Source organism: Eutrema salsugineum, unplaced genomic scaffold (genome assembly GCF_000478725.1).
Source record: "Eutrema salsugineum unplaced genomic scaffold, Eutsalg1_0 scaffold_1, whole genome shotgun sequence".
Classification (NCBI taxonomy): domain Eukaryota; kingdom Viridiplantae; phylum Streptophyta; class Magnoliopsida; order Brassicales; family Brassicaceae; genus Eutrema; species Eutrema salsugineum.
The window spans coordinates 6,745,173-6,764,339 of NW_006256909.1; the positions used below are offsets into that span (position 1 = coordinate 6,745,173).

A 19,167-nucleotide genomic window follows, 5' to 3' on the forward strand; every position below is an offset into this window, starting at 1 on the left:
ATGATATATATTCCCAACTTAACAAGTAAAACGTAATAATTCTAGCAATAATGCAAATCATGTCTCAAGAACTAGGTTCAACAATAAACCATATTCAGACAGGACCAGGGAAAACTAGCCTATGATACTATGTTAAATGTCATGCCTTTCCAAATTAAAACCAATCAGAACAATAATATCCAAACACCCAAACATAGTAGAATCATCCAGAAACTAGTTTAGCTTCGGAAGTCCAACGTCAATAAAGATGCTAACATCCAATAGTCACTTGCCACGTGTGACACTGATAAATATGACCGTCCGATCGTCCAACAAGGACGTACACGTGTATCACCGTCGATTTAGCAGACTTTGATTATTCAAGTCATCCACCCACTGATCCACTCTACAACCCGAAATCCACGTCGATCCACGTCAAGTACAAAATCTTGCTCCAATACAAAGCTTCCACGTGGATATCAAAGCAACAGTGAGCCGTTAGATCTGCCACGTTGACAAATCGAGACGAAGCTCACGAACCAAAGTGTACGCTCTTACACAGTTCGCACATCACAGAATCATTTTCCTATTTTACGGATCTCTTCGAGCTGAATCACCAGTGAGTGAATAAACCTCATAGCTAGTCTGAGAGAGAGAGAGAGATCGAGAGAGATATACGATCTAACAATGAGGAAGAGGACGATCGTGTCCGTTTTGTTCCTTTTCTCCCTTCTGTTTCTTCTTCCTGATCAAGGTACGATCTAACTTACATTTGTTCCTCTTCAGTAGTAGTAAACCTTCGGTGTATATTGCTTGATTTGATTACATAAGTGTCGCTTGGGATCTCTATGCTAATAACGGCGAGGTTTCTGTCGTATTTTACAGGAAGAAAGCTACACGCGAATGCGGAAGATAGTTCTGATGAGGTTACAGATCCACCCAAGGTGGAGGAGAAACTCGGTGGTCACGGCGGTTTGTCGACGGATTCCGATGTTGTTCATAGGTTAGTGTCTTATTTTTGTTTTTTCTGAGCGGTAGTAATTTCGATTCAATAGCATAAATCTCTCGCCTAATTCGAATTCGCTGATTGTCAGAGAGTCTGAGTCAATCTCAAAGAAGTCACTTCGCAGTAACGCGGAGAAGTTTGAGTTCCAGGCTGAGGTATCTCGGCTTATGGACATTATTATCAACTCTCTCTACAGTAACAAGGACATTTTCCTCAGAGAGTTGATCTCCAATGCTTCTGATGTAAGCTGCGTTTAGTTACTGCTTTTTGGACAACTCGTATAAACAGGGAGCTAATAAGTGTCTTTGTTTGTAAATTTTCAGGCTTTGGACAAAATTAGGTTCCTTGCACTCACTGACAAAGACGTCTTGGGTGAAGGTGACACTGCTAAGCTTGAGATCCAGGTTAGCTACATCTTTCTCAATCATTGTTTTCTGTTAGTAGGTAGCATGTAATTTTGTAGTTTGAAGTTGAGAGTAGGATATAGAATTGCATTGATTAGTTTGTACTGTTAGCTTTTTTCTCCTTTTAGTTCTCTGATAAGGTGATGCTATGCAGATTAAACTAGACAAAGCCAAGAAAATTCTTTCTATTCGGGATCGGGGAATTGGAATGACTAAGGAGGACCTAATTAAGAACCTTGGTACCATAGCAAAATCTGGAACATCAGGTACGTTGCTTATGTGGTGATACGTTGTTCTGCTTAACATTCCGGATCAAGAAAATTCCATATATTCAATATCTTGCCTTTCACAGCTTTTGTCGAGAAAATGCAATCAAGCGGGGATTTGAACCTTATTGGACAATTTGGAGTTGGATTCTACTCTGCCTATCTTGTTGCTGACTACATTGAAGTCATTAGCAAGCACAATGATGACAACCAGTAAGTTGATTTCGGAGAGGGTTTTCTTTGGAAATATTCTTGTATGCATGTAATATCATTTGAAATGCTTTTTTGATAACTTCTTTTCCACATTCAGGTATGTCTGGGAGTCAAAGGCTGATGGTAAATTTGCTGTTTCTGAGGATACGTGGAATGAGCCTCTTGGACGCGGAACCGAGATCAGATTACATCTTAGAGATGAAGCTGGCGAGTACCTAGAGGAAAATAAACTTAAGGTGAGTATTATTTTGAATATTTTGGAAGTACATCCCTCTTTACTTTCTCAAAGAGTGATACGAACCAAAAGTTACCCGAAGCAGAGCCATAATAACACAGGGGTTGTTGTAGAGAACCTCAAAATCTCCCGGGGAGCAATTGGTTCGAAGAGTCATGAATACAGTCCACTGCTTATTTCTGTTTATTGTCTCATTGTGGTTGCTTATGCTCATCGTTGTCTACTACAGGATTTGGTGAAGAGATACTCTGAATTCATTAACTTCCCTATCCACCTCTGGGCTAGCAAAGAGGTTGAAACTGAGGTCCCAGTTGAAGAAGATGAATCAACTGAAGAGGAAACAGGTGAGTAACGAAGCACCGCATTATAATTTTCTGCTGCAGTGTGTTTTTATTGCAACAAGTCAGGCGGCCTGAGTTTTAATAATGGTACTTCACTTCAGAAACCACCTCTACCGAGGAAGAAAAGGAAGAAGATGCTGAGGATGAAGACAGTGAGAAAAAGCAGAAAACCAAGAAGGTGAAAGAAACAGTTCATGAATGGGAGCTTCTGAATGATGTTAAGGCTATATGGCTGAGAAGTCCAAAGGAGGTGACGGAGGAAGAGTACACTAAGTTCTACCACTCTCTCTCAAAGGTGAAAATCATGCGTGAACAAATATTACTTGTTATAAGATTCTCGTGTGGATTTTGCTGACACAAGTTGCGATACAGGATTTTACTGACGAGAAGCCAATGGCTTGGAGTCACTTTAATGCTGAAGGTGATGTTGAATTCAAGGCTGTGTTGTATGTTCCACCGAAAGCACCCCATGATTTGTACGAGAGCTACTACAACAGCAACAAGGCGAACTTGAAGCTCTATGTCAGGAGGGTCTTCATCTCGGATGAATTTGATGAGCTTCTGCCTAAATATTTGAGTTTCTTGAAGGTAACTAACTGGAAGACAAACTAAGGGTTACCTTCAATACAATTCAAGGGCTGAATCTCTAATGTGAGTTTTTTCTGCAGGGTCTTGTTGACTCTGACACATTGCCACTAAATGTATCACGAGAAATGCTTCAACAACACAGCAGCTTAAAGACAATAAAGAAGAAGCTTATCCGAAAGGCCCTTGATATGATCCGCAAGCTTGCTGAAGAAGACCCTGATGAGGTCCATGATGATGACAAAAAAGGTATTCCATATAACAAGCTTCTTGTTATTAAACGACTTTGACTGTTGCAGATTTTTTTTACTATGGTAGTTTTACCGTTCTGAATTTTGTTCTAAAACTTATTCAATTGTTGTCACGCAGATGTGGAGAAGTCTGGTGAGAATGATGAGAAGAAGGGTCAATACACCAAATTCTGGAACGAGTTTGGAAAGTCAATTAAACTCGGCATCATTGAGGATGCTTCTAACAGGAACCGCCTGGCAAAACTTCTTCGTTTTGAGACGTATGTGCTTACATTACCTTTTTACGCACATCTGTCTGCTTATTTCCACCACATGGCTAAAGATTTATATTTTGCTATTCCAGAACAAAGTCCGATGGAAAATTGACTTCCCTGGATCAGTACATTAAGAGAATGAAAAAGGGACAAAAGGATGTATTTTACATTACAGGTAGCAGCAAGGAACAATTGGAGAAATCTCCATTCCTGGAGAGGCTCATCAAAAAGGGCTATGAGGTATGCGTCGAACACAAATTATAATTCTTTATCGATTGCCAACTCGCAACTCACGATCCAACACTTGTGTTCCCAGGTCATCTTCTTCACGGACCCAGTAGATGAATACTTGATGCAATACCTGATGGACTACGAAGACAAGAAGTTTCAGAATGTGTCAAAAGAAGGACTGAAGGTTGGGAAAGATGCAAACGTTAAGGAGCTGAAGGAAGCATTCAAGGAGCTAACCAAGTGGTGGAAAGAGAGTCTCGCCAGTGAGAACGTGGACGACGTCAAAATCAGTAACCGGTTGGCTGACACTCCCTGTGTTGTCGTAACGTCCAAGTTTGGATGGAGTGCAAACATGGAGAGGATCATGCAGTCCCAAACTCTCTCCGATGCTAACAAGCAAGCTTACATGCGCGGGAAGCGAGTCCTCGAGATCAACCCACGTCACCCTATCATCAAAGAACTCAAGGATAGAGTTGCAAGCGACGCAGAGGTAAACAAGCGTTAGACCCATCAATTCATTATTTTTTTTACCTTCTGTCTATTGTAATCAGAGAAGTGACTGAGAAAAAAATTCTCTCAGGATGAGAGTGTGAAGGAAACAGCACAGCTCATGTACCAGACGGCGTTGATCGAGAGTGGATTCATACTCAACGACCCGAAAGACTTTGCAGCCCGTATCTACAACTCCGTCAAGAGCAGCCTGAAGATCAGCCCTGATGCAGTAGCCGAAGAGGAAGTCGAGGCAGAGGAAACAGAGACCAGTGAGGAGGCTACTGAGACGAAATCAGATGACTTGGCTGGTGGTCTAAACATTGAAGCCGAACCCGTTGAGGAACACGCTGAAACCAAGGACGAACTGTAGATTTCACATCTGATGTTTTTCTCCTTTGTGTTTTTTTTTTTTTTTCCTGCTCTCTTAGTTAAAAGCAAGCAAAACATCGTTCTACTTGAGTTTTAAGATTAGTTTTTACGATATGGTTTTTTGATGGATTATGTAAAAGCAGCACAATTTGGATTCTAGAGATCAAGGTGACCCAAACTTCATATTTTCTATTATTTCGCCATCTCATTTATACCAGTGTTCCAATGTCTTTAAATACCAATGGATTTATTTCGGTTTCTGTCAGTAGCTATTAGCATCACATAGTCGTCGTTAAATAATCACGTACAGTATATGCTAACGATGTTTCATGATATGACCTCGCGACGGTCAAGATACGAAATCTTTTGTTGTTTTTATATCCGAAGTTATCCTTGTAGCTTTCTGTAGTGTTAGCCACCTAGAATGCATATCTACTTGGGGTTATTTTCCACGAAACTAAGTTTCGAAAAGTTATAGTTTTTGAAATTAAAACATATTTTTTTTTGTAAAGGTACAGTTTTTACTTGATAAAAAAAGACTTTTTAATCATTCCTGATAAAATATCTTTTCAACATATTGTTATCTCTTGTATCACTTTAAAACATAAAGGAAAATGGTCATACTTTTATCTGTGAGATCACACGGATCTTGACCCTTGAGAGAAGGTATATATAGAAGTGTTGATGTCATCGTAAATGCTCTTTGAACTCTCTATCTCTTAAGTTTTCTTTTATTCCCTCTCTTCGTCTTTCGTTTTGTAATATCCCCAATATTCCAAACTTGACTTCTCCACCGAAAATACTTTTCTTTCGAAAAGAGAAAAACAAAAAACAGTGATGATCATAACAGTTCTTCATTCTCCTGTCTCATTATATTTCATCATCATCCTTACCTTCCTCTACTTCCATGGTAATATCCATAACTATATTTTAACTTATGTTAATTCCTTATATTCATATATTCATATTCATATCTAAAGCATTGCATTTGGCTTGCGTAGGAAGTAATTGTGCTACAATAACCATCGTAAACCGGTGCAGCTTCACTGTCTGGCCGGGAGTTTTGTCCAACTCCGGAAGCGCCAGCATAGGAACCACCGGTTTCGAACTCGCCTCCGGTGGTTCACGCTCGTTCCAAGCTCCAGCTAGCTGGTCGGGTCGGTTTTGGGCAAGAACCGGTTGTAACTTCGACTCGGAAACAGGCCAAGGCACGTGCTTAACCGGCGACTGCGGCTCAAACCAGGTCGAGTGTAACGGCTCTGGAGCTAAACCACCAGCTACACTAGCCGAATTCACAATCGGGTCAGGTCCAGAAGACCCGACCAGAAAACAAGACTTCTACGACGTGAGCCTCGTGGACGGATACAACGTCCCGATGGTTGTTGAAGCAAGTGGAGGAGGAGGATCAGAACAAGGCAGTAGTAATTGCTTGACGACCGGATGCGTAGCGGATCTAAACCAGAGATGTCCAACGGAGCTCCGGTTCGGATCCGGGTCAGCTTGCAAGAGCGCGTGCGAGGCGTTTGGTAGTCCAGAGTATTGTTGCAGTGGCGCGTACGCTTCACCGGCCGAATGTAAACCGTCGTTGTACTCGGAGATATTCAAATCTGCGTGTCCTAGATCGTATAGCTACGCGTTCGACGACGCTACGAGCACGTTTACGTGCACTTCTGCAGATTACACCATCACTCTTTGCCCTTCCTTGCCTAGGTAGGTTAAGTTAATTATTATTTTGTTTTTGTTTTTTTGGTTTCATGTTTTCACACTTGCTTTTTTAGTATGCACACGATGAGCTTAGCTAGCAGAGTAATGTGATTGGCTTGAGCCATTTCTTGAAAAAAAGGAGGTTGGTTCCTTTTTTTTTTACACGTAATAAAGGAATATATAATAGTCATTCCATCAAAGAAAAGAAAGGAAAAACAAAAAAGGTTAATAGAACATACAACAGGCCTACCATTATCAAAACGCGGAAGCATAAAATAAAATTATTATTCAATTAGTATTTGATTTATAAAGTTTTGGAACGTGTACAGCCAAAAATCTGCAGCTAATGGGTGGAGAGAAGGCGGTGGAGGATTAGCACAGAGCTCATCGTCTCCTTTATCGACGTGGTTGTCTGATGTCTTCACTTCTGACTCCTCAAATATTCAATCTTCACTCTATTTACTCATCTTTTGTATTTTTCTTCTTCTCCGGCAATTTTGATTTTTTTTTTGTTTTTTTGGTTATTTCCTCATTTCCGGGTGTATCATATTGAATTTATATGTTTCATGATATTGCACATTGATGAACATTGAACCACATTGATGATTTAATTTTTTGGAGGCACTACAAAATGATGGCCATGTGCATTGTGAAACTGAATGCAAAGAATGTGAGACGATGAGTGTTTTAGTCGCAAATTAAATAAGTGGCATGTTGCTACTTTTGTGTATAGAGTTTGTTATCGCGGTATGGCAAATTTAAGTTGGAAAGTAGTCTGCAACATATCTGGAGATGTTGTCACAACTGAGTCATAAAATGCAACCAAGTGGAAAAACTTATCTGATAAAAAAGATATACTATGTATTCGTTTTTTTTTGTTTTTTTGGTTTGATGCTGAGTGATGTGTCCTAATAGGATTACATTGATAAAGAGATGACGAGAAAGGCAAAAACTTGGGCTGTAAAAAGAAAAGAGAAAAATAAAAAAAAGAACAAAAGGAGGGAAAAGATAATAACAGAAAACAAAGGAGAAAAAGAAGATCCATAAGATAACTGATAAGCTAAAGTCAGACTATAGTTCAATTGGGTCTTTCTTCTATGATGCTATATCGGTCCCATTCCTAGGCCTGGCCAGTTTAACCGAATCGAGCAAGCCGAACCCAAATTTCGGTTATTCGGTTTGGACTCGGTTTAAGGGTATACACATATTGATCAACGCATGTCTTATTCATACATATAAATCGCTCTGCTCACTCTGCATTTGTTTCGCCATGGAATGGAGAAATCGTTTCAGAGACTTTTCAGCAGTCATCAATGCAGCATCGACTTCTTTCTGGTTCTCCGGGGTTACGCCTTTTCTCTGCTCATGAACCAACTGTACTTTCCGAACAAGTTTACGCAATTCCTATCAAACAAAAATGGGATAAAAAAATAGAAGTTAAATACCACATCATCAAACCTTAAGATGCTTTTTGGATCACTCCTCTAAGGTTTAAAGACCTATACACCTAATAAACAAGACACACGCATCTGCTTCAATTATTGAGAACATGTTTGACTAACCTGTCGATCGAAATCAACACTCTGAAGAGAATAAACTTCTTTTGTGAGTTCCACATTCTGACTGATCAGGCCATCAAACCATCTCGCAGCTATAGCTATATATTCTTCTGAGCTCTGAAAATATTCTTTCAAAAGTTAGATGAGTTTGAAAAATGTCCTATGAGAACAACAAACACACTTCTCTTCATCCGTTTCGAAAATTAATCAAAAGCGACAATGTAAAAAATTCTCTTCTCTTGACGACAAAATCTATAGCATCCTGTCTCGCATTCACTCACTTTAAGTATCCGAAAGATGGAATTTAACTGAAAGATCCAGGAAACAACTTTCTTGTCTATAGTCATCATAGAATTTGAAGTTGATACGTGTATTGAGTTACTGGTTTAGACTTACCTCCACTTCATCTTCCGACTCTGTTTCTGAATAATCAACACTGCTGTATCCAGCAACATCTGCGCCATCCTTTGCAGAACTAATCAGCGCCTGAAGCTTTGTGTGGTCACCCTCATTTGTGGCACGAATCAGAGTGTCCATCAAATCAGGGTCAACTTCACGCAACAGTTTCCCTAAGAGCAAGTACCACCATATTAGCTAAAAGCGAACTAAGAATTTCATCTACATAAAGGATGCTTTTTTTTTTTCTTTTCCCCTCACCGATATAGTTAAAATGTCTACGCCTTCCTTCTCGAACATCTGATCCTAGTCTCTGCGACAAAACAACAAACACCTTACCTGCATTGTCCCAGATTACAACAAAACAAGCATATAGAGTACAAATGGTGCTCATAGTGATATACCTTGGCAAGCATCAATGCATCATAAACCTCTTCACCAAGCGAGGCCGCTCTAAAAGATGAATAAAGGCGATTGATTTTAAACTAGAAACTTCGACACAATTGTAAAGTGAGATTTTTTAGAGTATATGCTGTTTACAATTTGAGATTTTTACCTCATAATCCTCTTAATCTGATCACTGGAGAAGGAAGCGAGCTCCATACCCCATCGTACGGCGCGGCGAGCGTCACGCTTCCTCTGGTTGCGGCTCCTCGAAGAGTCAGACTCGCCGCCATCGCTATCACCATCGTCTTCAGCGATGAGAGTTGGAATGAGAGCTTCCGGTGGCGCGGGACGAAGTCTCCGACGAGGTGGAGACCTGGCGGTGGAGAAAGATTGGGAGAGAAGAAGAGTGGGGATAGAGGAAGAAGAAGAAGCAGGTGGGTGCTTAAGCTTTTTGGAGAAGAAATAGCTGAGATTACGAAAATGGTGATGGCACTGCGGCGATAATTGCCTTATCGGTCGTATTAAGTGCGACATGGCAGCTCCGGCAGCAATCGTTCCGATGTTGGAGTCGTCCTATCTACTGCACTGTAACACGTTTTCATGTGTGAGACTGAGAGGTATATTTTATTATGGTTTTTATTTTATTTCTAAAGGAAAAATTGGTTTACAAAAAAAAACTCTCATGTCAAAAACTTTTTAAAAATAATAACCAAACTAGATTTTAAACCCGTGCATCCGCACGAGAATATTTTTTATAATATAATTTGTGTTTTTGAGTTTAGATATAATTATTTTTATAAATATATTTTTTAATAAGTGAAAATATTGATTTTTATGTTTAAATATATTTTTATAATATTAAAATTAATTATGATTATAAAAATATAATTTTAACCCATCCGCTAATATTAATTCAAAATGAACTATAATGAAAACATAATTCTAACTTTTCCGTTCATATTACCGTATAATATAAATATTTGTTAAAAGTTTGAGATGTATTAACAATATTATTTAGCATTATATTTTTCTAAAATTTAATCAACGAAGGGAATGTACAACTGGTTTTTCAAACCACATTATAGTGTATGCAATAATTTTTAATTTTTTATGTTTTTATTTTGTATGAAAATATATTTTTGATATACATATATAATTCAAAATTAATGATTTTAGTTACCAAAATATTTTTAACCCGGTTTTTATATATATTTTTAGTTCTATGAATTTTTTTAAAAATATATTTTTAATATTTAAATTATACATTTAAATTTACTTATTATTTTATTATTAATTTGTAAATAATCATAATCGTAAATATATTATATAAGCAACATAAATATCATATCATTTAAATCATTAAAAATATTTTATATTTCAAATATGACCATTATTTTTCATATGTGAATTATTTTTTTTTTCAAAAATTCTAGATATTTTTGATAAAAATGTTTAATAGTATAGAAATTATTTAGCTTAGAATCTTTAAATCAAATCTAAATTAATATCTGATTTATTATTTTTAATCAAATCAAATCAAATCTAAATTACCTATATTTAAGGAACTCTAAAAATATTTAAATTAATAACTAATTTTTGAAATTAAATATAAATAATTATTAAAATTATTTTTAAACACTTAAAAAAAATTAGGAGTGTTTGGAAGCAAGTACTAAATATGCTTCTGTTTTAATATAATAGATTTTTTTGTAAAATAGTTTTGTTTTATTAATTGACTAAAAAGTCTAAAACTATGATTTAGAAATACATAATTTTTTTTTCAAGTGTAATTTTCAATGTATTATTTTGTTTAATTAGTAATTACTAACTGTATTTTATAAATTCCACACAAAACAAGTTGTAATAAAAGTGCCACACTTTGCCAAAGAGTACCAAATGAACTAGAGTTAGATTTTCTATACACATCTTTCACAACTTCACTTAAACTGTTTATGCACATACACACAGAGACTGGCTGGATTTTTTTTTTTTTCTTTTTCTTAAATCTAGTTTTATTATCCTCAGGTCAAGCTAATACGAGAGAAAGAGTTGGAAAATCTCCAGCCAGAGGATCTAATGTTGAGTGTTGTTGTAGGTGAGAAGCTAAGGCCAAACATTTCCTTTTGAGTCAGAGTTGAGTCATCAAATCCAACCAAACTAGCCACAAGAGAAGCACTGTTTTGGCAATGCTCAATGTCTTTGATATTGATCCATAGTTTGTGAGTTACTTGCATGCTCCTCTGCTTTGAGCTCAATTCAACACCCCATCTCTTGTAAACTTCTTCTTTTTGCTTCTTTCCAAACTTCTTTGGTATTTGCTTAGCTAACAATTCTCTCTCCCGTTTTAAAGCCTTGGCAGTTTGTTTCCTCAACGTCTCCGGCGAATCCTTGAGAAAAGATAGCCTTCTGAGTTCAACTTCCATGTAAACAAAGTCTGATGGATCGCCTTTGAAGAGCAAGAAAAAGTATGTTCTGTGAACCAAAGGCACATTGCATACTTCCCAAAGCTCGATTATTTGCCTTTGCTGTCTCTCAAACTCTGCTTTCGCGCCGCTATCATCTGTGCTTTCAGGCTTAATCTTCTCTGTTTCAGTATTCAGCGAATGTTGCTGCATTGCCATTTCTTTAAGTCCTGCTATAAATTCATGGAAGCTACTACTGCTAGTCTCTGTGTCGGAATCTTTTGTGCTCTGTGCATCAATGGAGGCAGTGTTATCTAAATCAAAGGATGTGTTATTGGAGTTCTTGAATGTGAAGCGTCCACTAGCAGCTGCAGCGAGCGCCTTTGTAAACAAGAGATTTTCTCTGCAACTTCGGCTTCTTCTCATCTTGAAGCTTTCTCCTGGACTCGTGTTGTCATCTACCGTATTGAATGAGGGAGATTGTTTCTCTTCTGCTGATTGCATACTCATAAAGTATTCAATCGTCTTCTGCATTTCCTTCACCTTTTTCTTCAGAGCCTCATATGTATTATCATCTTTCTCGGAGCCTAGTACATATTGCTCTGACTGATCCTTAGACAAATTCTGTTCCATGTCTTCATTCTTTGAAGACCAACTCGCTTTTGTTTCCTCCTTGTCCACAGATTGTTCCGTCTCTTGTGATTCTTCTAACTTGTGTAAACTTACCTCATCTTCGGCTTCAACTTTAGCATTTAGCTCCATATCAATAGCTTTTACAGACTCCATATCTTCATTCTCATCCACCATTAAAGATTTGTAGTTTTGTTCGTATTCCATACATGACTGATCCTTAGACAAATTCTGTTCCGTGTCTTCTTTCTTTGAAGATCGCCTCTGTTTCTCCACAGATGGTTCTGTATCTTTGACTTCTTCTACTAACTTATTTATTGTGAGCTCATCGTTGGCTTCAAATTTATCAGATAAACTGAAATCTATATCTATCATTTTTACAGATGACTCAGTATCTTCCTTTTCTGGCTCCACAGCTTCAATCTTATCGGCCTTAGGTTTGTAGTTTTGTTTGTATTCCAGATATAACTGATCCTCAGACAAATTCTGTTTCATGTCTTCTCTCTTTGGAGATTTCCTTTGTTTCTCCACAGAGTGCTCTGTTTCTTGTACTATCTTGTTTGTAGTTAGCTCATCTTCGGCTTCAAGTTTAGCAGATAAACTCAACTCCATATCTATCGTTTTTAAAGATGAATCCCTATCTTCCTTTTCTAACTCCATAGCGTCATTTCCAGCTTTCTCATCGGCCGTAAAAGATTTGTAGTTTTGTTCATATTCGGCTGGTAATGACTCAACTTTCTTTTCAACAATGTCATCAAGTGAGTCTTGATTTTCAACTCGTTCTGCTTCTCCACTGTTCACTTCAATGCATCTAACTTCTTTGCAAGCATCTTCTGGTTCTTGGGTGGTTTTTTGAGCCATCTCCTCCCACTTATCGCAGAAATCATGCCCCGGAAACTGAGGTGTAGTATCTTCCAACAGGAAACTATCCTCATCAGGAGAGTAGAAGTTACTCTTCCCCAAGTTATTTAGCATACGAGGCTCATCAAAATCCGTTGAATCGTAGCTGCTTCTTCTTCTGTTACCCATTGAACTTGAAGAAGATCTCTCGTCCGCTGTTGATTTAAGTAAATTCTCTACCTGAGATTGAGCTACATCTCGTTGCCATTTAAGTTCTTGAATCTGTTCCTCCATCTGCAGATTGTTGCACAAGTAATGACTCATAATAATCTCTCTTAAATATAAAGTAAAAGAGGGGAAAGAAGAAGCATTCAAGAAACCTTTGCAATCAACTCCTCTTTCTGTTTGAGCAATGCATAGAACTCATCAGAAGCTGAAGAAGAAGAAGAAGCAGGCCCAAGATTCTTCAACTCATTCTCCATTCTCGCCAGTTCCCGCTGCAGTTGCCTCACCAAAGCTTTCTCAGACACAACCATATTGACTTGAGCATTTGTGGTCACCTCTTTAGCACAAGTCGCAAAGAGAAGCGTGTTTCTTGATTGTTCCATATGACTACGAGCAGGGCTCATTGTACAGATGATGGCAGTTCTTGCGTTTCCTCCTAATGAGTTCTGAAGTATACGAGTTAGCTTCGAGTCTCGATATGGTATGTGCCCATTTTTCCCTTTGCTGTAGTACTTTCAAACAAAAATACTCTTATCAGCTCAAGAAATCGTTTGGATATTAGACCTTGTTATTAGGAATCCCATGAAACGTAACTATGAAGTTGTTGCAAAAAAATGACCTGAGTTTTCGGATGACGGTTCCAAGAGTAAGTAAACTTCTATTGATATGACAACCTTCTTTGAGCCTTGAACCAGCCGATAATGTCTGAGAAGCTCGTTCACTTCCTGCTAGATCAACAAAGCACACTGATGCTGCAAGAATCGCCGAGCTATCTTCTCGGTTCGAGCTTTCAATTGTCTGCAAGAGAAGAGAAAAAAAAACATTAGTGTGACAATATGTGAGATAGATGCAGTGTTTTTATTGAGAATGTAAGAAAAATGAGTACCAGCCGGAGAATCTGATGAGATCTGGAGCTAGTCTCATTCAAAGACGTCTCTCCAATCTTCCTCTGAGCTGCATTTAACCACAAGATAATATCATCTATTTGTTGATACTAACTATGAATCAAATTATGAAGAAAGAAGAATTGTGTTTGTTTAATTCAATTACTCTCGCATATAGAAAGGAGTTCCTCTAGATGGTTTCTGTCTGTGAGAGTCTCCTCTCTGAGTTTCTCAACGACCGTTCCTCTCTGTCAAAGTTGACATTACTCAACATTATCAGTAATTAAGTAGCTAATGATGATATATGAGAGTATTAATCAATGACGTGATAAAGAAGATATGAGGAAGGGACCTCTGGATCATCTAGAAGCCTAAGTGGAGTATTACTATCTTCACAAAGGAGATCCCTCACAGCTTCATTGTAAATCTCCATCGCTGAGAATTTTAGAGTGAATTTTCTTTCTTGTTTATGCTAAAGGAAACAAACAGAGGATATTCTCAGAGAGTGAAATATATATAGATATAGAAAACAAAACAAGATTAATTAAGAATGTATGTAACCTTTTCAATGTAAAGAAAGATATCATCGATTGCAAATTCAGTGATTCCAGTCATCGTGTACGTTTTTCCACTACTTGTCTGTCCATACGCAAAGATGCTCGCTGCAACAACAAAAATTGTCTCCATTATGACATAATCTCTAGTATATCAAAACGATTTGATGATCCATTTTCTTACAGTTAATTCCGGAGAGGACACAAAGTGCAACCTCTTTGGCTCCATCATCATACACTTGCTTCGTGGGGCTTTCGAATCCAAACACTCTGTCTGTAACCACATTAATTGATTGATGGAGATTTTAACAGTAACACCTTCAATATATTAAAAATGGTGTTTACAGATAGAGAGAATCTTAATTAATTACCAAATGTATAGGAAGGCTTATCAGGCAAGTTATGGGACTTGCAGATGATTGTGGTGTTGTTGATGCATTCCCAATCACATCTATCATTTCTCGTCTTCTCTTTCTCGTTTAGAGGTCTAACCCTCACCGACACAAGTATCTTCTCTTCTCCTGCCGCCGACATCTTTTCTTTTTCTCTATATATTATGAAAAACTATGAATCTTTAGCCAAAATTAAGAGAGATTTCAAATTGAAACCAATATTTTTTGTCTGCAGTTTCTTTGAATTAAGCAATACAAACATAAGCCTCTCAAAATTCCATACTATTAGGAAACCTAAACGTGAAACTTCCTTTTTCTACCGTAGTTTTCCAAAACCTAACCCTAGTCTGTTTTATCTTGCTTCCCGCGGCATTCCTATACTAATTCTAGTAGAGCCTTTTCGAATTCACTTCAGATTTTGCAATCACTTTTTGATCAACATAAAATCAAACCCATCATTTGATAAAAACATCAGGAAAAGTCTTTTTCCAAATGAGACTTTAGATCATAAATAACAAATTCTGAAACATTCAAACCTTTCATTTTGTAGCCATTGACCAAAACCAATCGACATGTATAAGACTCGACTCACCTTTTGATCTTCACCGGACTGCTACGAATTGAGAGAAATCCATGTTTTGATTGTAATTGTGAGGGATGAAACTAAAGAAGAGTTTTAATCTGAACAAATGCCATATAGACAAATCAACGAAAAAGTTGTTTGGAGATGAGGAAAAGAATGAGTCAGCCAGGCCCAAAATTATAAGATGAGAGAAACTTCTCTGAGTCAAAACCCCTCTGTAATTTCTTCTTCCTCAAGTTTATTTTCCCTGATTGAGCTGTCTAAGAGAGAACATGTCTGCATGGCCAATTGGAAATGTTTAGACCACCAAGTATCGCCACTAAATTAAGATTGTTGCCAAATTATAACCTCTTTAATCCTTCCCGTTACGGTAATTATTCTGTTTCCTTGCTGTACACGAAAAACTTAACCTAATCTTGATGACAAGTTTGCAAAAAAGCGTTGGCCAGAACCAGTGGTCTTCGTTTCGAGCACATAGATTTTATTGTTTTGTTCCATAAGTGCAATGTAAGAAATTTGAGTGGTTACTAAAGATAACATTCGATATTTTAATTATGAGATCACATTTTTCGAACACTTGGAGACTTCAAAGAGAAATCAAGAACGATACAAACAGAAGGAATAAATAAAAATGTAAAAGAATAAATAAAAAGAATCCTTCTTTTGATGTTCTCTTTTATTCTTTGTACATCTATATATGAAAGTTGAAATGTAAAAGAACAACATATTACGACTAAACCAATTGTAAACCATCCGGGAGGATTTCTTGATGAGAAGAATCTTGAGATATATACTTACGGCAAGCATAAAGCACTGCAGAATGAAAACCAGCTGGATTGTCTATGAACACAAAATGGCCACCCTGCAAAATACCGATCAAACCAATCTCACATTAGCATCTTCTTTATATTTTCCTCTTAAATGTGAAAACAAATGTGCATCTATCTAGAGATTGACCTGTGGAACTCGAATGATTTCGCAAGGGACCTTCATGAGTTTCCGTGCTTCTACTGCACCTTTGTAGTACATCCAATCATTCGTTCCGTAGATAAAAGTTGTTGGCACTTTCCACTCTGATGCGCTGCACAAAAACAGTCATCAAAATTTGAGTTTATGTAAAAAAAAAAAAACTCCATCTGCAATGTGCTCATAAACATGAGTTTTCATCAGATTTGGTGGGCAAACCTTTGTAAGAAGGGCTTCCGAGCAAATGCTCCAAAGGAGAAGATGTATTTCAAGCACAACTCTCCACTAGCCTTTGCAGCCAAAGTGTGATAGACATAATCTACGATTCAACACGAGCAATCACTATCAGCAATGGTTCATCATCCTTTATAACTTCCAAGGAATTTAAGCAAAAGAATTACTCACCGGTGAGCAATCTGGATTCCTCCTCTGTTAGCACAGTTCCCTCCGAATGTGCACCAAATCTTGCACTTGTATACCGATTTACAAGACCTGGACCCCAAGGACCTAATCCTCTGCACCAGAAGCATATTTAGAAAAATATAGTGATTATCATAGTCCTGCCAACTAACTTTATCGCCAAACAAGTGTTCCCATGCTTAAAACACGTTCATCAAATGGTTCCAACTCAGTGAAATAAATTTGTACAAGCGAATGAGTATCTAATCCGCTTGTCGGTGAGCAAGAAAATATTATAAGAGCATACCTAACCAGCTTTTGAGGAGTGAAATTCGACTCCCATAAATGATTTAGGACTGCACCTTTCCATGTTGCTCTAAATTTAGTGAGCCATTCCGACTTGGCATCTAATTCTGCTGAGAACCCAGCAGATCCCACCAGAACTAAGTGTTGAACATGCTCAGGATGCTGAAAGATCCAGTGATATGCCCGATTAATAGTCATAAATCATAATATCCAAACTGTCACTTTTTCCCTCACTTAGTTATATACCGCGAATGAAAATATACCTTAAGCGCGTATTTAGCAGCAACATAACCTCCAAAAGAATGTCCTAATAGAATAAAGTTACTGAGATTCTTGGATTTCCGCCATTCCTCAAAGGAGTCGATGAACCATGCCTCTGTTTCTGAATATTCAAAGAAGACCATTTCAGTTCCATTACTGGTATTGCAACTCCATATATAAAAGCCATTAATAAAGGGATCCAATGAAATTTTGAGCCACTAGTCATTAAGAGTATTAGATGGAATGAATACCTTCTGTGCTTTTACACGTAAAATCAGGCCTACTTGATCCACCCCACCTACGAAGAAAAAGAGAGAACAACCTTGTTGTTAGTTAAAAGGGCTGGAACATCATAAGCTTCGATTTTTTAAGACATTAAAACCGACTTATGGCAAAAGCATGAAACTTTCATCACTTAAAGCAGCCAAAAAGAACCTATTGTGACCAACATTTCACGAAAAGAGTAAGTTTCGAATCCTTTAAAACAAGCAAACTCTGCATGATAGCAAAGTTGCTTACCCAAGTTGATCAATAGCGATGACCCTAAATCGGCTGGCAAGAGCATCAAAGTTACGGAAGAAGAAACCTTGAGAAGCCCCATATCCATGAACCATCACGAGAGTTGGAGAACCCTCCTTGGCATCAAAGGTAACAGTGTTGATGTATCGTGACTCATTGCTCGAAGAGCGAAACCACCTGATTTTGGACCCTGGTGGTCCTGAACCAATATTGACTTGTTCTTGTACATAAGGCGTCCTAAAGATTGTTCATCCCAAAAAACAAACAAGTTAAGAAGCAGCTAATCCTTATCTCAGGACATAAAAACTAGATTGATTCTCCTTTTACATTTCGTTCTCTAGGATCCAAAATGAAACTTCTAAAACGAAAAAACCAGCATCGCAATGCAAAAACAGAAACAAGATATTTCTAGGTTTGACTTGGGACTCTAGAATCGAAATTCTGTAAAACCAATGTCGCAGAAACCAAATCAGCTGTGTATAATTGAGAAAGAGAGGGAGAAGTACTTGAGGATTGAGAGAAGACGCTTCTCGGCGGCGATGACGTAATCGGTGGAGGTAGGGACCCAACGGAGGGAATTGGGCCACAAGATTTTCCATCTCGATTTCGCCGCATTCGTAGCAGCCGCCGCCGCAGCAGATGAGTCAGCCACCGCAGCAGAAGAAGAAGAAGAAGATCCGAGCTTTGTCTTGGAGATTTCCTCCGCCATTCTTGACCGAAATCGGTTCAAGTTCATACAAATCAACAAAAATCTAGCGCGGAGACGAAAATATTCCCACGAATCAAGGAATCGAGATTTTTTTTGCGGCTTTTGCTATTTTTCTTTATATATAATTAAAAATCCAAATTTTGTACAAAGACGAGACGAGAGGTTTTGCTGCGAAGTCGTAAAGGGATATATGCTCTCTGCCCGATGTTGACACACGTCATTGCCGACGTCACGTGTCTTGCAAAGCAAGAGAGAATGAGAGATGATGCTTCCCGTATGCAAAATTAGACCTCAAAAACACCCAAAAATAATTAGTCAAATAATTAGAACTATAAGAAGATTATGATTGTAATGCAGAATAATAACCTAAGATTAGCTACACAGTCTTAGCTTTGTTCATCATGATTGATCTTGATGGGATACCAATCAGATAAAGATAAAATGTTGCAATTTTTAAGTTTTTCACTGTGATATAGTGAAAGAAAATGATTATGGCTCGTCAATTTTGTTACATTAAGGAATGCGCATAAAGTGAAAAACTCAATAAATAAGGTAATTCCTCTATCAGCATCCTCATTAAATTCAATAACTCCAACCAACATAGGCATGAGTTTTCTTTAAGTAGTATAGAAAGAAAGAAAAAGTCAAAATGTGGTGAAGAAGATGCCTTCAATTATGACTTGACCCAAACCGGTTTACCTAAACCGGAACTAACGTTTTAAGCCCATAATCTGGTTTATCAATTCATTGAGCTAATCACTTGAAACTACATGTTACAAACTCAGACTCTTCTCTATGTGTTTGTCTCTTCTTCACCTAAGAGCG

General features: G+C 37.8%; 5 protein-coding genes across 6 annotated transcripts; 2 read left to right on the forward strand and 3 right to left on the reverse strand.

Annotated features, from left to right (window-relative positions):
* Positions 1-554: 554 nt before the first annotated feature.
* LOC18031082 (endoplasmin homolog) lies at positions 555-4,834 on the forward strand. The gene is made up of 15 exons (XM_006413401.2): positions 555-733; positions 865-982; positions 1,074-1,227; positions 1,309-1,389; positions 1,544-1,655; positions 1,742-1,868; positions 1,966-2,104; positions 2,333-2,447; positions 2,546-2,739; positions 2,817-3,032; positions 3,113-3,278; positions 3,399-3,540; positions 3,624-3,774; positions 3,851-4,255; positions 4,346-4,834. Exons 1-15 carry the CDS (start codon positions 667-669, stop codon positions 4,625-4,627), a joined length of 2,469 nt encoding a protein of 822 aa, XP_006413464.1. The 5' UTR covers positions 555-666; the 3' UTR covers positions 4,628-4,834.
* Positions 4,835-5,324: 490 nt separating this feature from the next.
* LOC18031083 (thaumatin-like protein 1) lies at positions 5,325-6,831 on the forward strand. 2 transcript variants are annotated; one of them, XM_024149593.1, is made up of 3 exons: positions 5,325-5,536; positions 5,628-6,336; positions 6,660-6,831. In XM_024149593.1, exons 1-3 carry the CDS (start codon positions 5,464-5,466, stop codon positions 6,829-6,831), a joined length of 954 nt encoding a protein of 317 aa, XP_024005361.1. In that variant the 5' UTR covers positions 5,325-5,463. The 2 variants fall into 2 exon arrangements, with proteins under 2 accessions (XP_024005361.1, XP_006413465.2); XM_006413402.2 differs by having other exon boundaries at positions 5,464-5,536; positions 5,607-6,336.
* A 403-nt stretch (positions 6,832-7,234) lies between these two features.
* On the reverse strand, positions 7,235-9,272 carry LOC18031084 (UPF0307 protein Rmet_2571). Its single transcript, XM_006413403.2, has 6 exons — positions 8,842-9,272; positions 8,690-8,738; positions 8,547-8,598; positions 8,286-8,458; positions 7,893-8,006; positions 7,235-7,734 (listed from the first exon to the last, which is right to left on the reverse strand). Exons 1-6 carry the CDS (start codon positions 9,204-9,206, stop codon positions 7,558-7,560), a joined length of 930 nt encoding a protein of 309 aa, XP_006413466.1. The 5' UTR covers positions 9,207-9,272; the 3' UTR covers positions 7,235-7,557.
* Positions 9,273-10,693: 1,421 nt separating this feature from the next.
* Positions 10,694-15,487, reverse strand: LOC18031085 (kinesin-like protein KIN-7I). The gene is made up of 12 exons (XM_024149730.1): positions 15,378-15,487; positions 15,192-15,280; positions 14,579-14,754; positions 14,392-14,481; positions 14,215-14,315; positions 14,006-14,125; positions 13,820-13,901; positions 13,656-13,723; positions 13,389-13,567; positions 12,925-13,273; positions 12,257-12,838; positions 10,694-12,013 (listed from the first exon to the last, which is right to left on the reverse strand). The coding sequence occupies exons 3-12, from the start codon at positions 14,739-14,741 to the stop codon at positions 10,694-10,696; spliced, it is 3,054 nt and encodes a 1,017-aa protein (XP_024005498.1). The 5' UTR covers positions 14,742-14,754; positions 15,192-15,280; positions 15,378-15,487.
* Positions 15,488-15,802: 315 nt separating this feature from the next.
* On the reverse strand, positions 15,803-18,530 carry LOC18031086 (1-acylglycerol-3-phosphate O-acyltransferase). Its single transcript, XM_006413405.2, has 9 exons — positions 18,140-18,530; positions 17,634-17,870; positions 17,366-17,412; positions 17,117-17,235; positions 16,855-17,015; positions 16,554-16,663; positions 16,368-16,467; positions 16,140-16,263; positions 15,803-16,044 (listed from the first exon to the last, which is right to left on the reverse strand). Exons 1-9 carry the CDS (start codon positions 18,367-18,369, stop codon positions 15,916-15,918), a joined length of 1,257 nt encoding a protein of 418 aa, XP_006413468.1. The 5' UTR covers positions 18,370-18,530; the 3' UTR covers positions 15,803-15,915.
* Positions 18,531-19,167: the final 637 nt, after the last annotated feature.

Bases quoted from the DNA above. Each gene is read 5' to 3' on its own strand.
- LOC18031082 (XM_006413401.2), top strand. From the start codon at position 667: ATGAGGAAGAGGACGATCGTGTCCGTTTTGTTCCTTTTCTCCCTTCTG. The intron at 1,228-1,308 runs GTAAGCTGCGTT...GTAAATTTTCAG, and splicing joins TGATCTCCAATGCTTCTGAT to GCTTTGGACAAAATTAGGTT. The intron at 1,656-1,741 runs GTACGTTGCTTA...TGCCTTTCACAG, and splicing joins AGCAAAATCTGGAACATCAG to CTTTTGTCGAGAAAATGCAA.
- LOC18031083 (XM_006413402.2), top strand. From the start codon at position 5,464: ATGATCATAACAGTTCTTCATTCTCCTGTCTCATTATATTTCATCATC. The intron at 5,537-5,606 runs GTAATATCCATA...TCATATCTAAAG, and splicing joins TACCTTCCTCTACTTCCATG to CATTGCATTTGGCTTGCGTA. The intron at 6,337-6,659 runs GTAGGTTAAGTT...GAACGTGTACAG, and splicing joins CTTTGCCCTTCCTTGCCTAG to CCAAAAATCTGCAGCTAATG.
- LOC18031084 (XM_006413403.2), bottom strand. From the start codon at position 9,206: ATGTCGCACTTAATACGACCGATAAGGCAATTATCGCCGCAGTGCCAT. The intron at 8,459-8,546 runs GTGAGGGGAAAA...ACTTGCTCTTAG, and splicing joins TAGACATTTTAACTATATCG to GGAAACTGTTGCGTGAAGTT. The intron at 7,735-7,892 runs GTTAGTCAAACA...TTTGTTTGATAG, and splicing joins GTGTTGATTTCGATCGACAG to GAATTGCGTAAACTTGTTCG.
- LOC18031085 (XM_024149730.1), bottom strand. From the start codon at position 14,741: ATGTCGGCGGCAGGAGAAGAGAAGATACTTGTGTCGGTGAGGGTTAGA. The intron at 14,316-14,391 runs GTAAGAAAATGG...TTGTTGTTGCAG, and splicing joins TGTCCTCTCCGGAATTAACT to CGAGCATCTTTGCGTATGGA. The intron at 14,126-14,214 runs GTTACATACATT...TGTTTCCTTTAG, and splicing joins TCTTTCTTTACATTGAAAAG to CATAAACAAGAAAGAAAATT.
- LOC18031086 (XM_006413405.2), bottom strand. From the start codon at position 18,369: ATGAACTTGAACCGATTTCGGTCAAGAATGGCGGAGGAAATCTCCAAG. The intron at 17,236-17,365 runs GTATTCATTCCA...TTGAATATTCAG, and splicing joins TACGTGTAAAAGCACAGAAG to AAACAGAGGCATGGTTCATC. The intron at 16,045-16,139 runs GTCAATCTCTAG...GGTATTTTGCAG, and splicing joins AAATCATTCGAGTTCCACAG to GGTGGCCATTTTGTGTTCAT.